At 33.0% G+C, this 21456-nt stretch overlaps 1 protein-coding gene across 6 annotated transcripts in view; it reads left to right on the top strand.

Moving 5' to 3' along the window:
- Window positions 1-21456, top strand: part of DGKB (diacylglycerol kinase beta) — a 633703-nt gene that overhangs the window by 206659 nt on the left and 405588 nt on the right. For all 6 annotated transcript variants that reach the window (XM_063099140.1, XM_063099138.1, XM_063099137.1 and 3 more), the window contains 2 exons: window positions 14743-14828; window positions 16889-16978. In XM_063099140.1, coding sequence (XP_062955210.1) covers window positions 14743-14828; window positions 16889-16978 — 176 coding nt within the window. The remainder of the gene's footprint in view (window positions 1-14742; window positions 14829-16888; window positions 16979-21456) is intronic.

The following is a 21456-nucleotide window of genomic DNA, read 5'->3' as shown; positions in this document are numbered from 1 at the left end:
CAGGTGGTAGAGGAGGTGGCCCATAATGAAAGCCCCGACACCCCTTGGGTCAATATGGCCCTTTAAAAAATCAATGCCAATCTGTAAGGCTCTGCCTCACCCCCACTTGGCTGGATAGTCAATGACGTGTAAGATTTCCAGAGGGAAACAACCTAAGACAGGCACAGCCACCAGAGGGAATGGAGGCAAGGCTGGGAAGGTTAGCTGCCTCCAGCTGCCTTATTAAAACAAAACGGGGGAGATGTAGGTCCTCCTTAAAAACTAACGCCACCTTAAATGATATTACAAGCGGCGCCATTATGGGCCCACAAGGAACGTGGCAGCCTAAGACGGCGCCAGGAGGAAGTAGGGTGGGAGTGTCTGCGGGAAACTTGCCTTAGCCCTTATTGGACAAATACATGCTTCCGCGCTCGTGAACACTGTGTGATTGCAATAGCTAGGCATTGAGACAGGATGCATGCTCTCATAACCTTTAAGCTGATTGGAGGATGTATAAACCTCCCTTCCCCATTTGCCTTTAAAAGCAAGTGCTTGTGTGATAATAAACGGAACTGCTCAACAGAACCCCCACCGCATCTGAGTGTCCTTTAACGGGCTGGTTGGGTCCAGCAGCTGTGCTCACCTCTCTTCACGGTTCTCTTCCCCCGTCTCCTTCCAACGGGACTGGAGGGAAAGAGGAGTCCAGGCAATTTGCTCGCCCACCAGAAGGATCACCAAGGGAGAGACTGATTGTGAGGCTAGGGCTGTTTGGGTCGGCTGGCGGCGGACCCGACACATCATAATGGCAAAAACATGGTTCTTTTTAAAATGAGAAATATATAGATAAAAAATGTGCTTTGAATCAGTTGTGGTGCACACATAAATCATAATCTCATCCAAAGAAACTTTAATTTCCTACTAATTAAAATAAAATTCATAATTATCACATTGCATGCAGACATCAATGCACACACAATAATACATAAATTATTTAGTTATTCTCCTACTGATCCTATAGTCACCAGGAAACCTTCTGGGGAAAAAAAAAAAAAAAAGACTCAAGTCTTGGGTCACTAAAGTAATAATTCCCTGTAAAAGATCTCTGGATAACACTACTCCAGCTAGCCTTTTGCAGATTATACGCTAGTCTTCTATTTAAAAATCTACAATTCAAGAAACTTGAAAGTTTAAGGTAATTTAATGTTGAGGTAATCAGTATATAGAAGTCTACAACTCAAATTATATCATTGTATAACAATGATAATGTTTATGTTTATAATCAAGACAAGTTTAACCTATTATGTATACTCTGAAATGACAAAAAAATTGAATTAGGAATGCATTTAATAAAAATTATATCTAAACTGCCAAAATAATAAGTATCTTGATGTCTAAGAGATTAATTTTTAATTATATAAATATCATTTCCCCCAAATTGAAGATTTTTTGAAATTAATAACAGTTTCTTCTCCATCTGAATATTTCACTTTATCTCATCTTGATGAGCCTTAATTTCTGTCACTTAGTGATCTTTATGCCTATATTTTGAATTCTGTAAAATTAAGATATCCACATTTTAAATCATTGTATCTGTCCAGGAGTTGGTCATAGTAAGGTGTGTGCTCAGAAGCTGATGCACCTGAAGGAAATGAAGCTTCTAATTCAGTGCCCCTCATTTGCAAGGACTCCTTTCAAAGTTCTGGGAAGGATCGTAGCAATGTGTTTATAGAGCCTTACTTATTTGTTTGTTTGTTTGATATTTTGGGGAAAAAAGAAGGTATTTTAACTGTACTTAGTTAAGACTCTCCATTCCAACTTCTTTTTAATCACACATTCCCTGATTGCTGGTGGCTCTGAAGTGGCTGTGAGCATTTTAGGATCTGGCTAAGAGAAGATGAGTTGACATTATATGTTGTTTGGATTTTGGGGCATATACTATGTGCCTCACAAATATTTTTGCATATGGTCATTATTACTAGTTTTCCTGATGTAGAAATGCCTTCCTGGAATACTACCATAGCCCAGTGCAACTTCACACTGATTTTCTGACACAAAAGTACAGGGCCAGAGACTGTGTCATGAGAAAAAGGGTCCTGAGCCTGCCTGGTGGTGGAATATGTGTATAGTGGAGGAGAAATGAGGTTTGAAATGTACACAACCAAGAACTCCTCCGTGGAAAATTATTCTAATCATCAAATTTTGTTCTCCTTAATACTTCATCAAAAAAGACATTCTTTCCTTACAGGAATATGGTCAATAATGCAGTATAAATGATAGTCAAATTTTTATATTTGATGAGAATTACATGGTATTAAATTGATTGGAATTCCTGTGTTTGTACATCACAACTTATGGAAGCACTACAAACAGCAAGTATGTTTACGTGTAAAGTCATTTGTTTTATGAAATTCTATAAAATGCTACCATAAATGAAGAAACATAAAAATCATAATGGCATTATGACATTGATATCACAATGGTTATTTAATATCATTAATTCAAAGAATATTTAAGAATAGTCACTGAACAGACACCTTGAAATGTTTGGAAGTCTCAGCTTAGCTTTGACAAAAAAAAAAAAAAAAAAGATGGATAGTGATCTTCAAAAATTTAACAATACTAAAAGTTTACATTACTTTACCAATGAGTTGTGAAACTGAGTGAAACATTCCTAATAAATCATTAATAAAAATGTCTTAATAAATAATCCCAGAGGAAAAGAAAATTGTCTATTAAACTCTTTATAAAAATATTGTTCAAAATTGTTGTCATATAAAAAAACAAATGTAAATGAATTAGAAAAGTGTACCAAGGAAGGCCTCCCCTCCACCCAGAAGGCAAGAAAGAGAGCACATCCAAGGTCCTAAAGCAGGAGCTGAGGGCTGCCTGCTCTACCTGGAAGTAGTTAAGAAACAGAGCATGCCTGGTGTCCTAAGGCAGGAGCCAGGGGCCGTATACCCTGCCTGGAAACAGGCAAAAAACAGAGCATGTCTGGGGTCTTAAGCCAGGAGCCAAGGACTGAATCCCCTGCCCAGAAGCAGGCAAGAAACACGGCACACCAAAAATACCACTTCCACACTGGTGGCCCAGCACAAACACTGCCACAGCTGCCACAAAAGTGGCTTGATGCCACAGCAATAGCCTCAGCCACTGTGCATGTAGCCCACCAGACACTCAATTGTGTTGACACAAAGAGAGTCACCAGCAGAGACCAGAAAAAGAAGAGGATGTCTCTTTCCTCAAAGCCCACACCAGAGTAATAGAAAAAACTGCTCTACCAGATGACCAGACATCAGTGTAGAGATACTAGAAATATGAAAACCCTTGAAAATATGACACCACCAAAAGAATACAATAATTCTCAAATATCAGACCTTATAAAGAAGGAAACCATTGAAATGACTGAAAAGGAATTCTGAACAACAATCTTAAGGAAACTCACTGAGATATGAGAAGGCTTAGTTAGATAACATAACAAAATGAGAAAAAAAAAAAATCCAGGATATGAAGGAGGAGATTTACAAAGAAATTAAGACCTTACAAAAGGATGTAGCAGAACTCATGGAACTGAAAGATTCACTTAATTAAATAAAAAAAAAAAAAAAAAAAAAAAAAAAAACCACGCAACTGATAGCTTAAGCAGCAGGCTAGAACAAGCAGAAGAAAGAATTTCTGATCTTGAAAATAGTCTTTTAGAAATAACCCAGGCATACAAAACAAAAGGAAAATGTCATTAAAAAATTGTAGAAAATCTAAGAGAGCTAGCTGACGACCTTAAGTGCATAAACATTTCAATCATGGATATTCCAGAAGTGGAGGAGAAAGGAAAAGGCATGGAAAAACATATTAAACGGAATAATAATGGAAAACTTCCCAAGTATAGGGAGAGACACAGACCTTCGGATCCAAGAGGCTCAAAGATGCCCTAACAGATTCAACTCAAAAAGATCCTCTCCAAGACACGTTATAGTCAAACTGGCAAATCTCAAAGACAAAGAGAGAATCTTAAAAGAAGCAAGAGAAAAGCATCAAATCACCTATAAAGGAGCCCCTATTAGACAAACAGCAGACTTCTCAACAGAAACTCTACAGGCTAGAAGAAAATAGGATGATATATTGAAAATTCTGAAAAAAAAAACAACAAAAACAACAACAAAAAACCCTGCCAGCCAAGAATACTGTACCTAGCAAGACTATTTTTTAGAAATGAGGGAAAAAAGTGTGTTTTCCAGACAAACAAGAACTGCAGGAGTTTCCCACCACATAGCCAGCCCTACAAGGAAATTCTGCATCTGCAATCCGAAAAATGATAATCACTACCAAGAATACACAAGAAAGAACAAAACCCAGAGGTATAACAAAAATGCAAATGAGAAAGAGAAGGAAACTAAGTCTTACACCACAAAAAAATGTAATGACAATGTAATAAGTGTCCTGGCTTTATTTCCGATTATAGTAATTTTGGACTTCTCTCTTTTTTTCTTGTTCAGTCTGGATAAAGGTTTACAAATTTTGTTGATCTTTTCAAAGAATTAACTTTTTAGTCTTTTAACTTTTTTCTACCGTTTTCTAAACCCTATTTCATATATTTCTGTTGTAATCTGTTATTTCCTTATATTTGTTTTGGTTTAGTTTGCTTTATCCGTAAAAGTTACATTACTGATTTGAGATTTGTCTTATTTTTAATATAGGTGTTTACAAGCATAAGTTTCCCTTTAAGAACTGTATGAGCCCTGCATCCTATAAATTTTGATATGTTGCACTTTGATTTTCATTTCAAAGTACTCTCTAATTTCTCTCTGAGTTTTCTTTTTACCCATTGTTTATGTAGGAGAGTATTGTTTAATTTCCATTTGTGAGTTTTTCTAAATTTCCTTCTGTTATTGTAGTCAGAGAACATATTTTCTATGATCTTACTCTTTTTAAATGTATTAAAACTTGCTTTATGGCCAAAAAATTAAAAAAATGAAAAGTGTATTAACCAGTTAATTAATAAAAATGTTATTTTTCTTAATCTTATGACATGATGCTAGTAAGTTATTTTAAATTTGCAATCTGTTGTGATTTTTCAAATAATTTTTTACAAATATTTATATATGCATATATAACTTATGTAAGTCAAAATTTATGTACACCATTTTTGCATTTTTTTCTTAAACAGGGCTTAAACTTTAATAAACATCAGATCCACCTAATCAGAATTCACCCGTTTCTAAGTTATCAAGCAGAGATACTGGGAAGGAAATTACCTTACGTTTATTACTCCTGCTCTTATGAACACATGTCCAATAAGTATCTCAAATTCTATGTCTCTGATACTAAACTCATGTTCTCACCTATTCCCAAACTTACTGACATTATTCCCTATCTCGATGAATGAAAAGACCACTCTCTGAAGAGCCATTTTCCTCTTCCCTCTGACAATGCTTCCTTTCAAGCTTTTCAGATTTTTCTTTTATTCACTCTTCTAGTATCTATATTCACCTTCCTTTTTACCTAATAATATTTCATTCAATTTCTCTTTACCCATGTCCTTCATCAGTTAATTTACTTTTACCCCAGCTTTAAGATTCAACTCAGGTGTCTTCACTTTAATAACCCTAATCCCTAGCCAATCTGCATTAACTGCCCTCACATGCCATAGTGACCTGACCTGTGTGTTTCCTTCTCTGCCTTCTCAGTTAAGATAGTGAGATACTTGAATCAAGAATTCTGTCTTGCTTTTGAGTCTTTGGACTCCAGCTCAGTTTATGGTATGCAGTTGTAGTCAATAAATGCATTTTACATAAATTAATGGATGCAGGTGCTGTATCATTTATAAGTCACTTTTCTAAGTATATGGATTTTCTATTAAATGTATCTCTCTTTTTTAGGCATTTATAGCTATTCTTTTGTATTTGATTTTAGGCAAAGATAATTTTTTTCTCTATAAAACTTTAGATTTATTTCCTTCCAAAATATTTCCTTGCTTCACATTCTAAGTTAACTTGGTGGAATGATATGATCCATATAGGGAAAAAAATTCATCTCAGTTATTAATAATAAAAACACTAGCATGACAGAATGGATTTGAGTAGATTTGCCAAATAGACCTGAGCAACTTAATCACTTCTGCTGTTATCTGTTAGAGGTTAATTTTAGAATGTGAACTTTGGACCACAAACTATATCTCTGTGCTTTCCAGTTGGAAGTATTCTTTCATTTCGGCCTCGTCACTTCAAAATTGTCAGTTACTTCTACTTATGTGCTACTCAGGTAATTTACGAATTTAAAAGAAATATTTTAAATTGAATTTCCAAAATACATATATATAGTACACACATAACATACTATTTATTAGTACTTTCAAGGTGGAGACTCACATAGCTTGACCACAAACTTTGCTGTATTTGCAGCACTATATATAGTGTGTAATTACTGAGCCCCCCACCAATGCAGAAAACTCTTGCAGTTATAAATGAGAGAAAATGGCTTTAAAAAAACTTGTTTGATGTTCTTCAGGGTCAAAACACAAAATTAAAACAAATTTAATTTAAAGATTTAGTTGGCTTTCATTTTCAATTCTAGAATCAGACAACACTTCATTCTATAAAATAGAATAAGTATTTCAATAAATGGAGCAGAAGATGTTGGTTTCATAGTTAAGGTCTGAAGAAAGCATATATAAATAAGGGATAAAGAGCAGATTGGTTGTTTTAAAGTTACTTTCTTTAGAGGGTTAAAACAGAGAGGACTTCCTTATCATATTGGCTCAGGTAAACTGGTCTCCATGTCATTAGAGGCTGTGAGTCTCCTGTTTTTTTGGTAAATCAGGCCATTTCAAAGTTCAAGTTGATTATGTGGCACTTAGCACAAGTGACTCCATTCTGGTTTGGTCCTATTTGCTGGGCCTAATGCAGGAGCTTAGTCCAAAATAATGACCTCCTGTAATTTGTGTTTAACATTGGTTCTCAGATTACTTGGTTCTTAAATACTAATTTACAGTTACATCTATTTAAAATATCTTAAAAGGATGACAATTTTCCATGTACTAGGAAAAATTTATATTTTGACAAAAGATTTTCACAAAAATGTTTTACCATACTAATGAAATTAGGAATATTTCTATACAAGATCAAGACTATTTTAACTAAATATTATTTTGTTTTTATACATTCAAAAATTACTTTAAAGAAGTCTGATATTCTTCTTAACATTAACTTCCAAGAATTACGTACACTAGTTTAAAAAAAAAGAAAAATATTTAGACTATGTTACAGAGCCTATTGTTTACTGATTTCTCATTTCTAACTCGTTTTACATTAAGAAGAATATTAAAGTTATATAAAGATATAACATCATAAGTTTCCCAGGAGTAAATGTTCTCTCATTTTCTACCTCCCATTCTCTCTTTTGTCATTTCTCTGTCTCTTTCCCTTTCTTTGACCCTCCCTCCTTCACTTCTGAAATATACATAGGCATAAGAGATGCTTTTGAGATTCTTCAATTATTAATGGCTCACTGAAATATATATTTTTTCAAATACTGTAAAAGTTGTTTCTGGTTATGACAGTTACAGCGTTAAGTTATACTTGGTTCATAGAAATGAGTCCCAATTACTTTTTTTGTATTCACTATCTTGCTTATCCATATGGACTGTCCCCCCAAAGAGTATAAATTCATCTTCCACACGATATCTCATAAGACTAACCAAATTTATTGAAACAGATACATTTCTTAGCTTACATAAACTTTATAATTTATTATTAGAATAAAGTACATAAAATATGAGATGGGAGGATATGGCTATAATTAATTTTACTTTTAGCTGAAATAATTGGAGAGTCACATTAAATCGACAAATTGTCACTTTGAAGCTGAGGTTATCAAGATCCATAGAAAAAAGATAAAACAACCTTTTTAGAATTTTGTAATATATATTCTGGGATGAAACTTTGAGGGACATAAATGCATCGTGCATAGATTTTTTAAAGATACTGCAGCAGCAGTAAGGATATCAGTGATACCGAGGTATGTATAGATGCAGTCTGGGTATTAGAAAACAGAGTGAAACTTATTAAAAAATTGTTTTCTAGAACATAAATATGGTTTCAAATACAATAGTAACATCACAGTCCAGAATGTTCAGCCTGTTTTTTATTGAGGCAATTGTGAAGCCATCAAATCCTATAACTTTAAGAATAATATATAACTGTGTACATGCAAGTTTGAATATGAATTTAGCAGAATAATAAGAGATAAGTATGCTTGTTTCTGGCTCTAAATGCTTAAGTCTGAATGCAGACCTTTCTTAAGGCAAGCTCTTGAAGTAAATTATTTTTTTCTAAACAAGGAAGAGGAAAAAGAAGAGATTTGATGACATATGATAGTTATTTTTTATACTTCAGTCTGTGTTTCTTCAGTACACAAGTATGTATAATTAAAATGAGCATTCACTACACATTGATATGCAAAAACTATTTAGTTAATCTCACACTGATTTCCTCTAAGTGTCAAAGTGTATGGTTTTATAATATATAATGTATAATATATACACTAGTAGGCATACATTTATTTATTTTCATATGTTTAATTTGATTTCTAATCAATGCATTCATATTATGTATAAATTGCAGTATCTTATTTTCTTTGAATAGAAAATGTGAGATTGGAACCAAAAAAATACCTACAAATTGTCATGTAAGAAATTTGATTATAAGACACTTGCGAAGATTCTGGATCAGTACTGTAATTTTATTTTCTTCCTTAAATATTTTCCTGGTGTGCTTTTAAAATGCTGTTAGACACAAATAAAAACACTGATTTTTCTGTATATCCGAAAAATCAACACATTAAAAGTGGAAAGTAGTCATCTGAATCTCAGATGAAATTACATGGATTTGTTTCCAGTGGTATTAAGCATTACAATCTCAACAACCACTTATTATTATTATTATTATTATTATTATTATTATTACTATTATTATTATGGTTATATCACTTAACCTGAGATCTACCATCTTAATTTTACGTATATGAGGGCACTTCAAAAAATTTATGGAAAGATTTGTATTATCTTTCAGTTGTATATTTCCATGAACTTTCTGAAGTACCCTCATACAATACAATATTATTAACTATAGGAACAATGTTGCACAGCAGATCTCTAAAATTTATTCGTCTTGCATAACTGAAACTTTAAGGAGTTTTATCGTGGTGGCTGTTGAGCAAGTATAAGAAAGCATCTGACACACATCTACTAACTCCCTGTTTGATGTAGATTTTCTTTCAAATTCAGCTATTGCAGATAAATAGTAAACTTTCTAGGAGAACCAATGATATAATGATCAGCACTGGAAGCTCAATCATCAATTATCTCCTTTATAAATCATTTCAACTTTTAATTTTTAAAATGTCATAAAAATAGCACAAATAAAATCAGGAATCAAGCATGATTGTTTTATTGCAAAATATTTGTATTTACTAATTCTCCAACTGCATCTTTTGAAATTGGTGGGTGAAAAGTATAGGACACAATATTAAGATTTCACCAAAGGCTCATCCTTCAAGACACCCCTCATTCTCTCACTCCTGCATTGGAAGGATAACTAACAAAGGCAGAGGCTTACAGCTGCTGGGCATTGCAGGCTCACTGGGTGAAAAGTCAGTGCCAGGTAGAGCTCTGCATTTTGGCTCTTGCCAAGTCTCTTGGATTTGTTTGTCCTCCATCACAGCTGTTTCCTCTGTACCTTTTATCCCCCAATGCTATGAGCAGGTCTCTTAATTATCCACTGACTACGGTTTCAAACTGGAAGTAGGCGATCTCTCTTCACTGTCCAATTCAGCTTTGCTTGTTAGAAAATTCTCTGTGACTATTCTGCCAGAACACTGGGGGTGGGAAAGGTGGGAAGATAAAAGAATGGCACTTTTGCCTACAACACATATGTACTACTTTTAATGAAGGGAAATTAATTAAATAAGTAATAACCTATTGATAATATAATGTATTTACATATACATTGTGTTTATGTGTATGTAAACAGCCCAATAAATCAGGTGGTGTTAATTCCATTGTAAAGATAAGGAAACTGAGGCTCAGAATGATTAAGTCATTTTCCAAGGCTACATTCCAATGAATGAATGAAATAAGGAATGAATGAATCTCCAAGGAAAACTGCATGGACTGAATGGATTAAGAGGTTGAGATAAAGAGAGGTCAATTTTCAATCCATTTAGCAATCAATTTACAGAGTAAGCTGGTCTGACAGTCACATGGGGTTTATGTTTGGGGGTAGGATGCTGCTGAAGAACCAATGATGACAATTTTAAAAGAAAACAAGAATGAATAACCGATGAAACATCTTCATGGAGTAGAAGAACAATGGTGAGTCGAATGGATGGCTAGGCTTTCACCAGAAACAGTTAGCTCTATGGTAAACACTTCAGCTTACTAGCATGTCTTGAAAAGCTTTCTTAGGCTTCAGTGCCAAAATGTTAGAAAACCTAGGAAAGATAGATGAATTGCTACAGAAACATAACGGGCAAAATCTAACTTAGGAATAATTAGAAAACTTGGATTTTTTTCAATAAGTATTAAAGAAATTTAAATAATTATTTAAAACCATTCCATTAAAAAAAAAACACCCTTACCAGGAACTAACTGAATAGCTTTATAAGTAAGTGCTACCAGTCTTTAAGGAATTTCCAAAATTATTCAAATTCTTCCATAAATATAGAAAATGAGGGCATACTCTGCAACTCATTTTATGAGTTAAAATAATTTTGATAAAAAATAATTTTATAATTCTTTTTTGATAAAATAATTTTGAAAATATTATAATTTTGATAAAAAATTAGAGGTGGTATGAGGAAGAAAAATAGTAGGTCTGTTGTGTTCATGAATATAGATGCAGAACTTCTAACCAAAATGTTAGCAAACCAAATATAGTTCTCTGTAAAAATATTACTATATGATGACCAATATGGGTGCATGAAAGAATTGCAAGAATCATTTAATAATACAGAAATATATAAATGTATGTTCCTACACTAAACAATTAAATGAGAGCAACCATATCAACATCTCAAAAGATGCAGAAAAAAATTTACCATTTATTCATAATAAAAATTTTTACTATAATAGAAGTAGAAAGAAACTTTGTTAACCACATAGAAGGTGGTTGTCAATGAAGAAGAAAGAAAGAAAAAAAATCCCTACAAAAAATTTCATCCTAAATGGGCAAATTCTGAAAGTATTCCATTTAAATTTTAGGAATAAGACATGGATGTTCTTTATGAATACTCCTATTCAACCATGTATTAGAATTCTGGCCAACCACATACTAGAATTCAGGACAATGAAACAGGAAAAGAAATAATAATTATAAGGATTAGAGCTCACTAATAATACCAGTTATTAGCATATGATACAATTGCATGCATACAAATCCAAATGAGTCTACAAACAAAATTTAGGTGACAGAAAAACAGGAGCAATGTAACTGCTATAATACCAGTATATAAAAGTCAAATATATTTATATATGCTAGCAACAAAGCATTAATATTGATATCTGTAAACATGATTTTGAAAATATTTAAAATGCCAACAAAAACTATATAACAACCAAGAATAAATCTAACAAAATGGATAAGTTTAATTAACATTACACAGATGTTGTTTCTCCCAAAATTGATTTATGGGTTTAATGCAACTCCAATCAAAATCATAGCTGGTTTTTCTTTGTCCTTATTTTTTTTTTGAGTGTGAAATATGACAAGTTAACTTTAAAATGAGTACAGAAAAGCAAAGAAGAAATAGTAGCTAAGATTCTTAATGACATATGAGATATAGACTTACTAGAAAGCTATAGTAATTGTAAGAGCATGGTGCTGGTGCAGAGATGGACAAATTCATGAATAAAACATAACAAAAAATACAAAAAGAAAGGTACTCATATAAGAAAATTAGATTCATGATAGAGTTTGCATAGTAGAAAATTGAATTATTCAATAAATGAAAAGATGCATAAAAATAAGTAGAAAAAATTGGTGCACGATAGCCAAAAGAAAGAGAGGAAGGAAGGGAGAAAAATGATGCCTTTTTCACATCATGACAAATTAAGAATTTCTGTGACAAAAGTAGAACTGAAATTTTAAAAGAGAGTATATGTGAATTTTTTTCTGACCTTGGGTAGGGAAGCTTTTCTTATGTAAGACTGATAAAGGTAATAGACACTTATCATAAATTTGAATACATTCAAACTAAAATTTTATTTCTTAAAATTCACATTTATGAAAGTAAAACTTACAACTTGTAAAGATATTTGAAAAAAATACAAATCAAAAAGGATTAAATCAAGGACAAGCAAAGAATTTTTACAAATAAACAAGAAAAAAAAAAGAGCAGAAAATAGAGACAAAAAACATGAATAGGCATTTCACAAAAAGAAGAAATACATGAAATTAAGATGTGGGTTATCACAAGTGTTAGAGAGGTTGGAGGGGAGGAAGTACACTCATTGTACTTTGTTACAATTTCTTTGGGGAAACAAATGGGCATTATCTTGTAAAGTTGTATGTTAGTATTACTTACTCTGAAAGTAGCCACTGCTCATAAGCACTAGGAAGTATGTACAAGAATGCATTTTTTATAAGAACATAAAACTAACCAGTCCAAATATCCATTGACGTGGATCTAAAGAGGCATATTCACATAAGTGCTATTTAACACAGCAGTAGAAATAAAAAGAACTTCAGCTACACATGAAAGGAAATTCAGCTACAACATGAATGAATCTTGGTAGCAATATTAAGTGGAAAAAGCAGAAAGCAATATGTTGATTATGGCGTACACATGATAACAACATTCAGAATAGTGCTCACTTTGTGAATGAGGAAGAGCAGAGCTAGAGGGAAAGAGTACAGAGGTATGTATATGTAAGTTGTTGGAAATGTTCTAACTCCTGGAGTGGGCAATCGGTACATAGCTTATTATTATTTCACACATAATATAAGCAAACCAGTTGGTAGTAGATTGGAAGAAAATATTTGCAATTTGTCTTACAAAGGATAAATATAATATGCAAGGAAATGCATGAAAGTTTTATGTTCTAAATATTCATGGCTATTATTATCAAATGGTGGGGTTTAGTCAATTTTTATACATGTTCTATTATATTTATGCGCTGTTTGTACTACTTGACAAAAAATGTTTTAAATGATGCAAATTTAAATGCAGAGTACTTGTAATATGTAAAGAGTTTATAAAATAATGTTAAAAGAAACTCAGTAGAAAAGAGAGGTAAAGCTTTGAAGATTATAGTCACAGAAGAGGTTACACATCTCCAGAAAAACTACAGAAATATGCTTAAACCACTAGTAAACAGAAAAGTGCAATTTCACAAAAAATAGCAAGATGCTGTTTTTCACTCATTTTTGAAGACATGTAATAAAGTTGTTCATTTGTAGTATTTTGGGGTTGCAAGGAAATGAACACTTACATATTTTACAGTAGGAGCCATTCAGAGGGGTGTGATGTAATAGAACATTTTCCTTTAGAGTAACTTGCAGAAATACATGCACATGTTCACACAAATGTACTGCAGCTAATGCTACCTACAGTACCATTTTTTTTGTAATAATGAAACACTAGAAATAGTTTAAAAGTACACAAAAAGGAATGATTTATTTAATTTCATAGTACATTTACTTATAAATCATGAGGCAACACTTAAAATCATGTTATATTGCATATAAATGCATATATTATGTGCTGATTCAGGAAGATCTCAGACATATTTTTAAGCAAAAATAAAAGATGAATAAATGAACAGTATGTATAACACATTTCCATTCATGTTAAAAAATATGTTTAATGAAGATTTATATATGTACATTCATATATATAAATATGTTTTAAAAATTAGATGGTTGCATATTATATTATTACCAGCAGTTATCTCTGGGACGAGGGAGAGAAATAGCACACTCCAGAGTTTCTGTCTTGTTTCAAAAAATCTTTCATTGCAATAAAATAACGCATGTATGACTGTATAACTGGCTGCAATATCTGCCTTTGTGACTTTTCCCAAGATAGGTTGCATTAGGAAGCGCGCTGCACTCAGTAACAGCAGAAGCAGTAGGTATTTATTACAGCTGACCGAGCAATTAGGCTTGAGTGTTACTGGGTGAAAAACACTGTAGACCAGGTCAAAAGACAAGGTGAAGCCTGGCTTCTATATGCAGATTCTAAATCAGAAGGAAATACTGAAACACTTGGCTAGAACCCCAGTTGCAGCTTGATCAATTGCTCCCAGTAATGGAGAAAGCAGAAAACTGTTAAATACATTATATTTACTGACATAGTAGTCACGTTTATATAATTATTCAAAAGATAATTTTTACTTATAAAAAGTATTAAATAAAACAATGTAGTATATGTAATTCTGGATTATGTGAACTGCAGATCACATCTGGAAGAATATCTTAATGAAAATTACTATAATTGATTAACTTTGCTTTTTTAAATTTTAGAGTTTATAAAAGAAAACATAGTATGTTCGTTACAGAATCTACAATATATATTTACAAAATATTTTTAAATTTATGGAATCTGGAATATATAATTACAAAATGTGTCTAAATTGATATGTAAAATATCATTGATATGTAAAATATCATAAAATAAAAATGTATTTCATTGAATAAAATTCTAAGAATACAAAACTGAACAATTCTTCATTTTAGAATATCAATTATGCACCATAACATTCTTATTTTTCAGATTAAACTTTTTCCGCGATGTTCCTGACTTCAGAGTGTTAGCTTGCGGTGGAGATGGAACCGTGGGCTGGATTTTGGATTGCATAGGTAATAGTTAATGTGACTAGGGTGAAAGTGTAGCCTTAAATTCTGTTTTATCTATGTATCTATCTTTAATTTAAATTTTGTATTTATTGCTAGCATGAATATCTTTGGAAATAATTGGACATATGGCAAGTTGCACATTATTTATTGATTTAATTTACTCTTCTAGAGTACAAAATTTTAGTGGACATAATTTACAAGTATTTAGGAATCTTTACTTTCTAACCCATTTCTCATAGTATTCACTATGTCTACAGAGTTGTTTTTTTGCCCTGGTCAGGATGCCAAAGGGATGTTAGCATTTCTGATGAAATCTGTGCCAAATACATGTACTTACTTCATTTAAACATGGATCTCCAAAACCTTACCCTCTGTGTACATTCGTATCATTGTCATTAATCATCATCATCATTGTGGCTAATTTTTAATTTATCGTGTACTATCCGATACTCGCAAATCATCTTGTTTATTACTCACAACTCTATGACATAGAAACAATTAATAACCCTATTTTAAAGATAGGGAATCTAAGGCCTGAAGAAGCTAAATAACTAGAACAAAGTCTTACAGCTGTGAACTGACAGAGCTAGTGGGATTAGAACCCATACTTTAACATAATTCCTTATTGCCTCTCTGGTTAAATTTAAAAAGCTTGATGTTTATCAGCAAACAAATCAGGAACATAATTGAAGGTACAAGGTAAGCATGTAGCACAAGAAAATCTTGATAAATTCAGAAAATTACGTGTGTTTTCAGACCTAGTCAGTTGTCAGAGCTGATTCCTTCTTAGAAGAATAGATCATGAATTGACCTTTATGAGGAGATAAATCCAAAAGATATATTTACTTTTCTAGGTCTCACTTCAGTTTCTGCATTGACCAATTCTTTGTTAAGAACGGGCCCTTTCACAAAAAGAACTGACTCAAAAGTTTTGCTCTCTGTATAAATTAAAACAAACTTCTATTTAGTCAATGCCAATGAGAATAGTCTAACATTTCATTCACTGAAAAATATTCAAGTTAAACATGAATACATGTTGTCAACGACACTTTTAGTAAGATTTAACAACTTTAAACCTAATATTTAATAAAAAGAAAATATGAATATTCTGATTTTTGGCCTTCCAATAAAAGATGCAAACAGTATTTCTATGCACTTTCTAAGAAGAAAACTAGAATTCAAGAATTGCAAAAGTTAATGAATTTGTTTTAAAGTGTCTGAGGACTTGGGAGACTTTTAGAGTGAAAATAGTAGGAATTTTAGGCTTGGTTTAGCCTCCAAAATCTAAATCTTGGCTATTTCGCTGTGGCATATCACTAAATTATCTATTCCCCTTATCCTTATGCACATATGCACTCTTGACTATGAAGAGCGGAGAGGGAGAAAAAAATATTGTATGTTTGTGACATTCATTCAGGACATATGATGATTCAAACAAAAGCATATGGAAAGTCAGTGGCAGAGATCTTTACTACTCCGAACCCAAAGCACTATGTGATGTGAAGATTAATCTCACAGAAAACCTGCTGATCTTGGAGTAATCCAGCTGTTAACGTCGTGTTCCGTTTGCTCTGACACAAAGCAGTTCCATGAGTGGGAACAATGGAAGGACACTGTTAGCAATTCACTCACTTTTAGAATTCCTTAATGTAAAATGTACCCAGAGTTGATGTTGCAAAGGACTTTATATGGCACCTACCCTCTACCCTAGTCATGCCTCGGTGTTCCTATGCTGCATTCCTGCATCCCTGAGGATTTTAATGGAAGTAAATAAAACACACCACATTTTTAGCTGAGTTAAGATATTTAAAAGACTGTCCTCATGTATGAGTTTTGAAAATCCCCATTGTTTTGTGAATAATAGCATCTGTTTTATCAATCACTAAAAATGTATACAAATTAATCACAATTCATAATTGAATATATCTGTAAAATACATTTTTTGTTTGTTTTTCATAAGCACCTAGTGGAATTCCTTTATTTAGCATTAGGCTGTCTTTTGTACTGTTGTTTTATCTGGGTTAACAATTATTGTATTTTATTTTAATCTTTTGATTCCACAGAGAAGGCCAATGTAGTCAAGCATCCTCCTGTTGCAATTCTGCCTCTTGGGACCGGCAATGACCTAGCAAGATGCCTGCGCTGGGGAGGAGGTAAAGCAGCCACCCCAGCAACATAAGCAGAAACACCGTTGACAACACCCCTCCCCCACAAGAACACCCAGCATTTCTTTACTGCATGACAACTGCCATATGACTTTAGCAAATATAATTGATGTCACATACATACTATATAATTTTGAATGATATTCTGGGTAGAAGAATGAGTAGTGGACAAAGAGACGGTGGGTGTGGAGCTTTAATCTGATACTAATTATAGACTTGGGCCTAGGGAGGACAAGTTTCTAAACCTCTCTGGTTTTTGGTTCTCTTGCTTAACAAATGAGGCAAACATGGATGAAATGTAAGACAATGTTCAGATTTTTAATCTGTTGCTTTGCCTCACACGGGGTGACAGACATGCAAAAAGGATTACTCAAAGCCCATTTCTTCTGAGCAGAGAGATACCCCAAAGGGGTTAATTTCCTGGAACCCTCAAGAGAGAGGCATTCCTCCTTTGGGAAATTAACCCTGAACTGGGGTTCTTTCTTAGTATTTATTCTCCAGGCCAGAAAGTTACAGAAAAGGAACATAGGTTGAGTTATGGTTAAGTGTCGTTTCACAATAGAAGCTGGTAACATCAGTGAAATAACAAAGTGGCATTCCATAATGTAATTTGCAAAAGGTTAATTTGATTCACCAACAGAAGCTTGTTCTTAGCAAACATTTTCTTTCCCTACAGCAATTTCCTTAGTATGTTTACACAAAAATAAAGCAACTTAACATATCAATCAGTAGGTTAACCTGCTCCAAGGGCATCTGTCCTTGAGCCAGAAATTTTGTTGTATTACAATTCTTTATCTACATCAGAGACTTTAAAAGCCTGGGGAAAGTTTCCTGTTTTTTGCATGCTTAACATTTCTATATGTAATTTTAAAAAGTTAGGTTATACCTGAAACTACAGGGCTTTGGAAACTAGGCCCTGTGAAATACATTTGCTTTATAAATGTTAGTATACTCCACATTAATCTATGAGTTGTGTGGCAAAATCACAAACAAGGAAAAAATTGAAAGGCTAATAAGGATTTTCAAAGGAATGAGTACATTAAGTAATACTTAATTGTTGAGACCCACTTTATGCTTGCCAGTGTGTTCTGCATGTGGGATACAGAGGTGAGAAAAGGACCTTAAATTCTAGTGGCACATAAAGTCATGTGTAAATGGTGAGATGCTCTACTAACAAGTAAACAAACAGATGTCCAAATAGAAGGGTAGACCTCACCAAGGAGAAGACATAGTGGAGACACCTAATGGCTAAATTAAGACACAGACAAGTAAAACAGGGGTGGGGGTGGGGATGGGATGAACTTCACAGGCAGAGGGAACATCAGGTTCAAATGCCTGGAGGTGGCAAGTCAATTGACATAGTCAAGGAACTGAAAATAGAATAACATGGATGGAGCAGAGTGAGAAAGAGAATATTTCAAGATGAGGTCCTAAAATATTTGGAAGAATCACTAATAGGTTATACTTCTCTGAAAATCATTATTCAGCACCAAATTTTGCTAAAAAAGCAGGAATTAAAAGCTAAATATTTTTAGCATCCTAGCTCACTTAGAGAAGTTTGAAAAGTGTCTACTAAGACTGTGAATCAGAAGCCCTTGGGGAGCTTGTTAAAAATGTAGTGGCCTGACCCCACCCCAAATATACTGAATGGAAACCTCTGGGGGTGGGACCTGAACAAAAAGACCTGATTGTCTTTTTAAACAAACTCTCTAAGTAACTCTGTTTTACAAGAAAGTTAGAGAACAATTCCATGAGTATCTTGCCAACTAGTGAGCTCTAAGCTGTGTACATGTTAGACAGACAGAATTGGAGACTAAGTTAAAAACTTAGTTATAACCTATTTGGGATATTCAGTAAGAATATACTTTAATAAGAGAGTATTTTCATCTATTTAATTAAATCTCATGGAGTCTGCAGAGATTAATAAAGATATAGCCATTACTTATAAAATGCTTATATTTGCCTGTCCTTGTCCATGTGTACAATTTAAAAACAGGAAAAAATATACGTGGCTTCTTGTTATATCTTTCTAGAACATATGAGGGTACATCAGAAAGTTCATTGAAAGATTCATATTATCCTTTAATTCTATTTTTCCATGAACTTTTTAAAGTACCCTTTATATTTATATTTGGAAATTAATAATTTTACTTTGTGTTTTTAAATTAGAAATAGCTTAAACTTCAAATGTAAAAAAGTTCATTTTGGCATACTCTAATGATTCTTATAAAACCTCACAAAAGATATCAATGGACAAAAAAGGACTGTATCATGTCAAAGTATATATTAGTGACAAATTCTCTGTGAGTGCCTAGTATGTTGACACTCTTCTAGGCGCTCGACATGGAGTTAGGTAAATAAATGGATGGCTCCTACCCTTTTGGAGAATACATTTTCATTGGATATATAGTCAAATCAATGAACAATAAAATATATAGTACAACATGAGATCAGAGCTACAAAAGAATGAGTAATACAAAGGAACTATTTAGCTAGATGCTCAAGAAGGTCTCTCTTAGGTGATAACATTTAAGCTGGAACTAAAATATAAGGAGGGAGAAATAGCTTCCTGTGCTGAAAGGACTGAAGGAAGGCTGGAGGGGGAGGGTTGCTGAAACAGCAGTGGAGTGGTGGGTTGTTGGGATCTGTGAGTTCTGTGAGTTTGGGAAGATAATTGGGAGCCAAGATAATGCAAGGAATTGTTAGTCGTGGCAAGAATTTTATTTGACTGATTTTGAAGTGGAAAGTGAAGCTTTCGAAGACTTTCAGATACAGAGTGACACAATGACATCAATGTTTTCATAAAATAAATTAATTTGGGGTGGAAAACAAACTGGTCAGGAAGTATGAAAACATGCAGAACTACTGTTTTCCAAACAAGAACTCTTATAGTTGTCTTAATTAAAAACTAAAAGGACTGGACTAGATGTTGATGATGCAATGAGGCCAGTAGTCAAGTCAAAGGTACATTTTGGGGCATAGGCTGATCGAACTTACCAGTGGATTAGATGGGGGCTCTAGGGAAAGTGAGGTATCAAGATGCCCAAATTGATCAGTTAGGAAAATGGACAAGCCTTTTGCTAGAGATTATTAAGAAAGAAACATGCTTTAGAGTGGGATTCTTTCTTGCCAGGTACGTAACTGAGCAAGTTACTTAAGAACTGTAATTTTTAGATTCCCCACCAGAATGTGAGAAAAATAATAGTGCCTGTCTTGTCGGTTCTTGTGCCAAAGTATTAAACTGCTTTGCACAGAGTTTGTATTGAGCACCTTATTAAGTCATATTATTACACTTAGCATTTGTGAAAGAAATTACTTTATTCAACCAACAATCATTTAGTTCACTTACAGTAAATGGGACATATTGACTTGAAGCCTCTTATTTTACAAGAATGTATTTCCATATTTTAGAAAAAGTAGATTTTAAAAATATAGGATGTCCTAAGGCATTTGAAAAATAATTAGCATTCTCTTCACAATTTCTGGCAATAATTCGTGTATCTAACAAAAATTTGAAGATTATTGCATTCAAAATTTTGTTTATGTAGTGTTGGGAGGTAAGTGATCGAGTTTAAACAGAGCACGTGCCCACAAATAGCTGATGTTACTTTTCTTTATGTGATTTTCATTTGTAAACATTTCTATGACTTATTAGATAGATTCAGCCATTATTATGACATCCCATTATTGAAGAAGAATGTTTTTATTTTGTTTCTTATCCTGAAGTGATTATAGGCTTTAAACTAAAATAATGAAAGTAAAATAATTGTGCTCTGTAAATAACTTTTTGCTTTCATGTTTAGTGGGTTTGATTTGTCTTTTTTAAAAATATGATCTTTGTGAGTTCAGGTTTTAGAAATACTATTAGAAGTTATATATCAGTATTTAGCAAGCTTGGTCATAGATAAATAAAAAGAAGTAGCGCATAGGTATTTGTTAAATGGGTGACTACAGTTTGGAATTCATTTTTGTTAACTTCAAATGTAATTTTCTAAGTATATTTATTTAATGCCTCCTTCCTTTCTTACTTGGCAGGAAGACTGATTGATATCATTCTTTTTCATACTTAGCCATAAAAATCTTTGAAGACATATACAATGGCAAAGATTTTTAAGCTGAGTGACTTTACTATAATCTAGCTGTGATATTTAATTTTTACTACATTTATTCCTATCATCTTCTCTCCTGGTTAGTTGCTGTTCCACTATTCTAGTGTATGCTGAACAGTTCTGCTATTAACCTGAGATATGGCTGAGGACAAAGTCAACATTTGATTTAAACCATTATTATTTATTCTTATTTCTACTGAGTATGTGTGTGTGTATGTATATAAATGCTATACTTCCATATTATATTATATTACATTATGTTATACTATTATATATAAATTTACTTATGCCTAAAAAACATTATGCTTATTCTCAAACAAGAGCAGAATTTGGAAAATGGGTGAATATATTTCTTTT

Source organism: Cynocephalus volans, chromosome 6 (genome assembly GCF_027409185.1).
Source record: "Cynocephalus volans isolate mCynVol1 chromosome 6, mCynVol1.pri, whole genome shotgun sequence".
Taxonomy (NCBI): domain Eukaryota; kingdom Metazoa; phylum Chordata; class Mammalia; order Dermoptera; family Cynocephalidae; genus Cynocephalus; species Cynocephalus volans.
The sequence above is the reverse complement of the archived record's forward strand: the minus strand, read 5'-3'. Positions and strand labels throughout refer to the sequence as shown.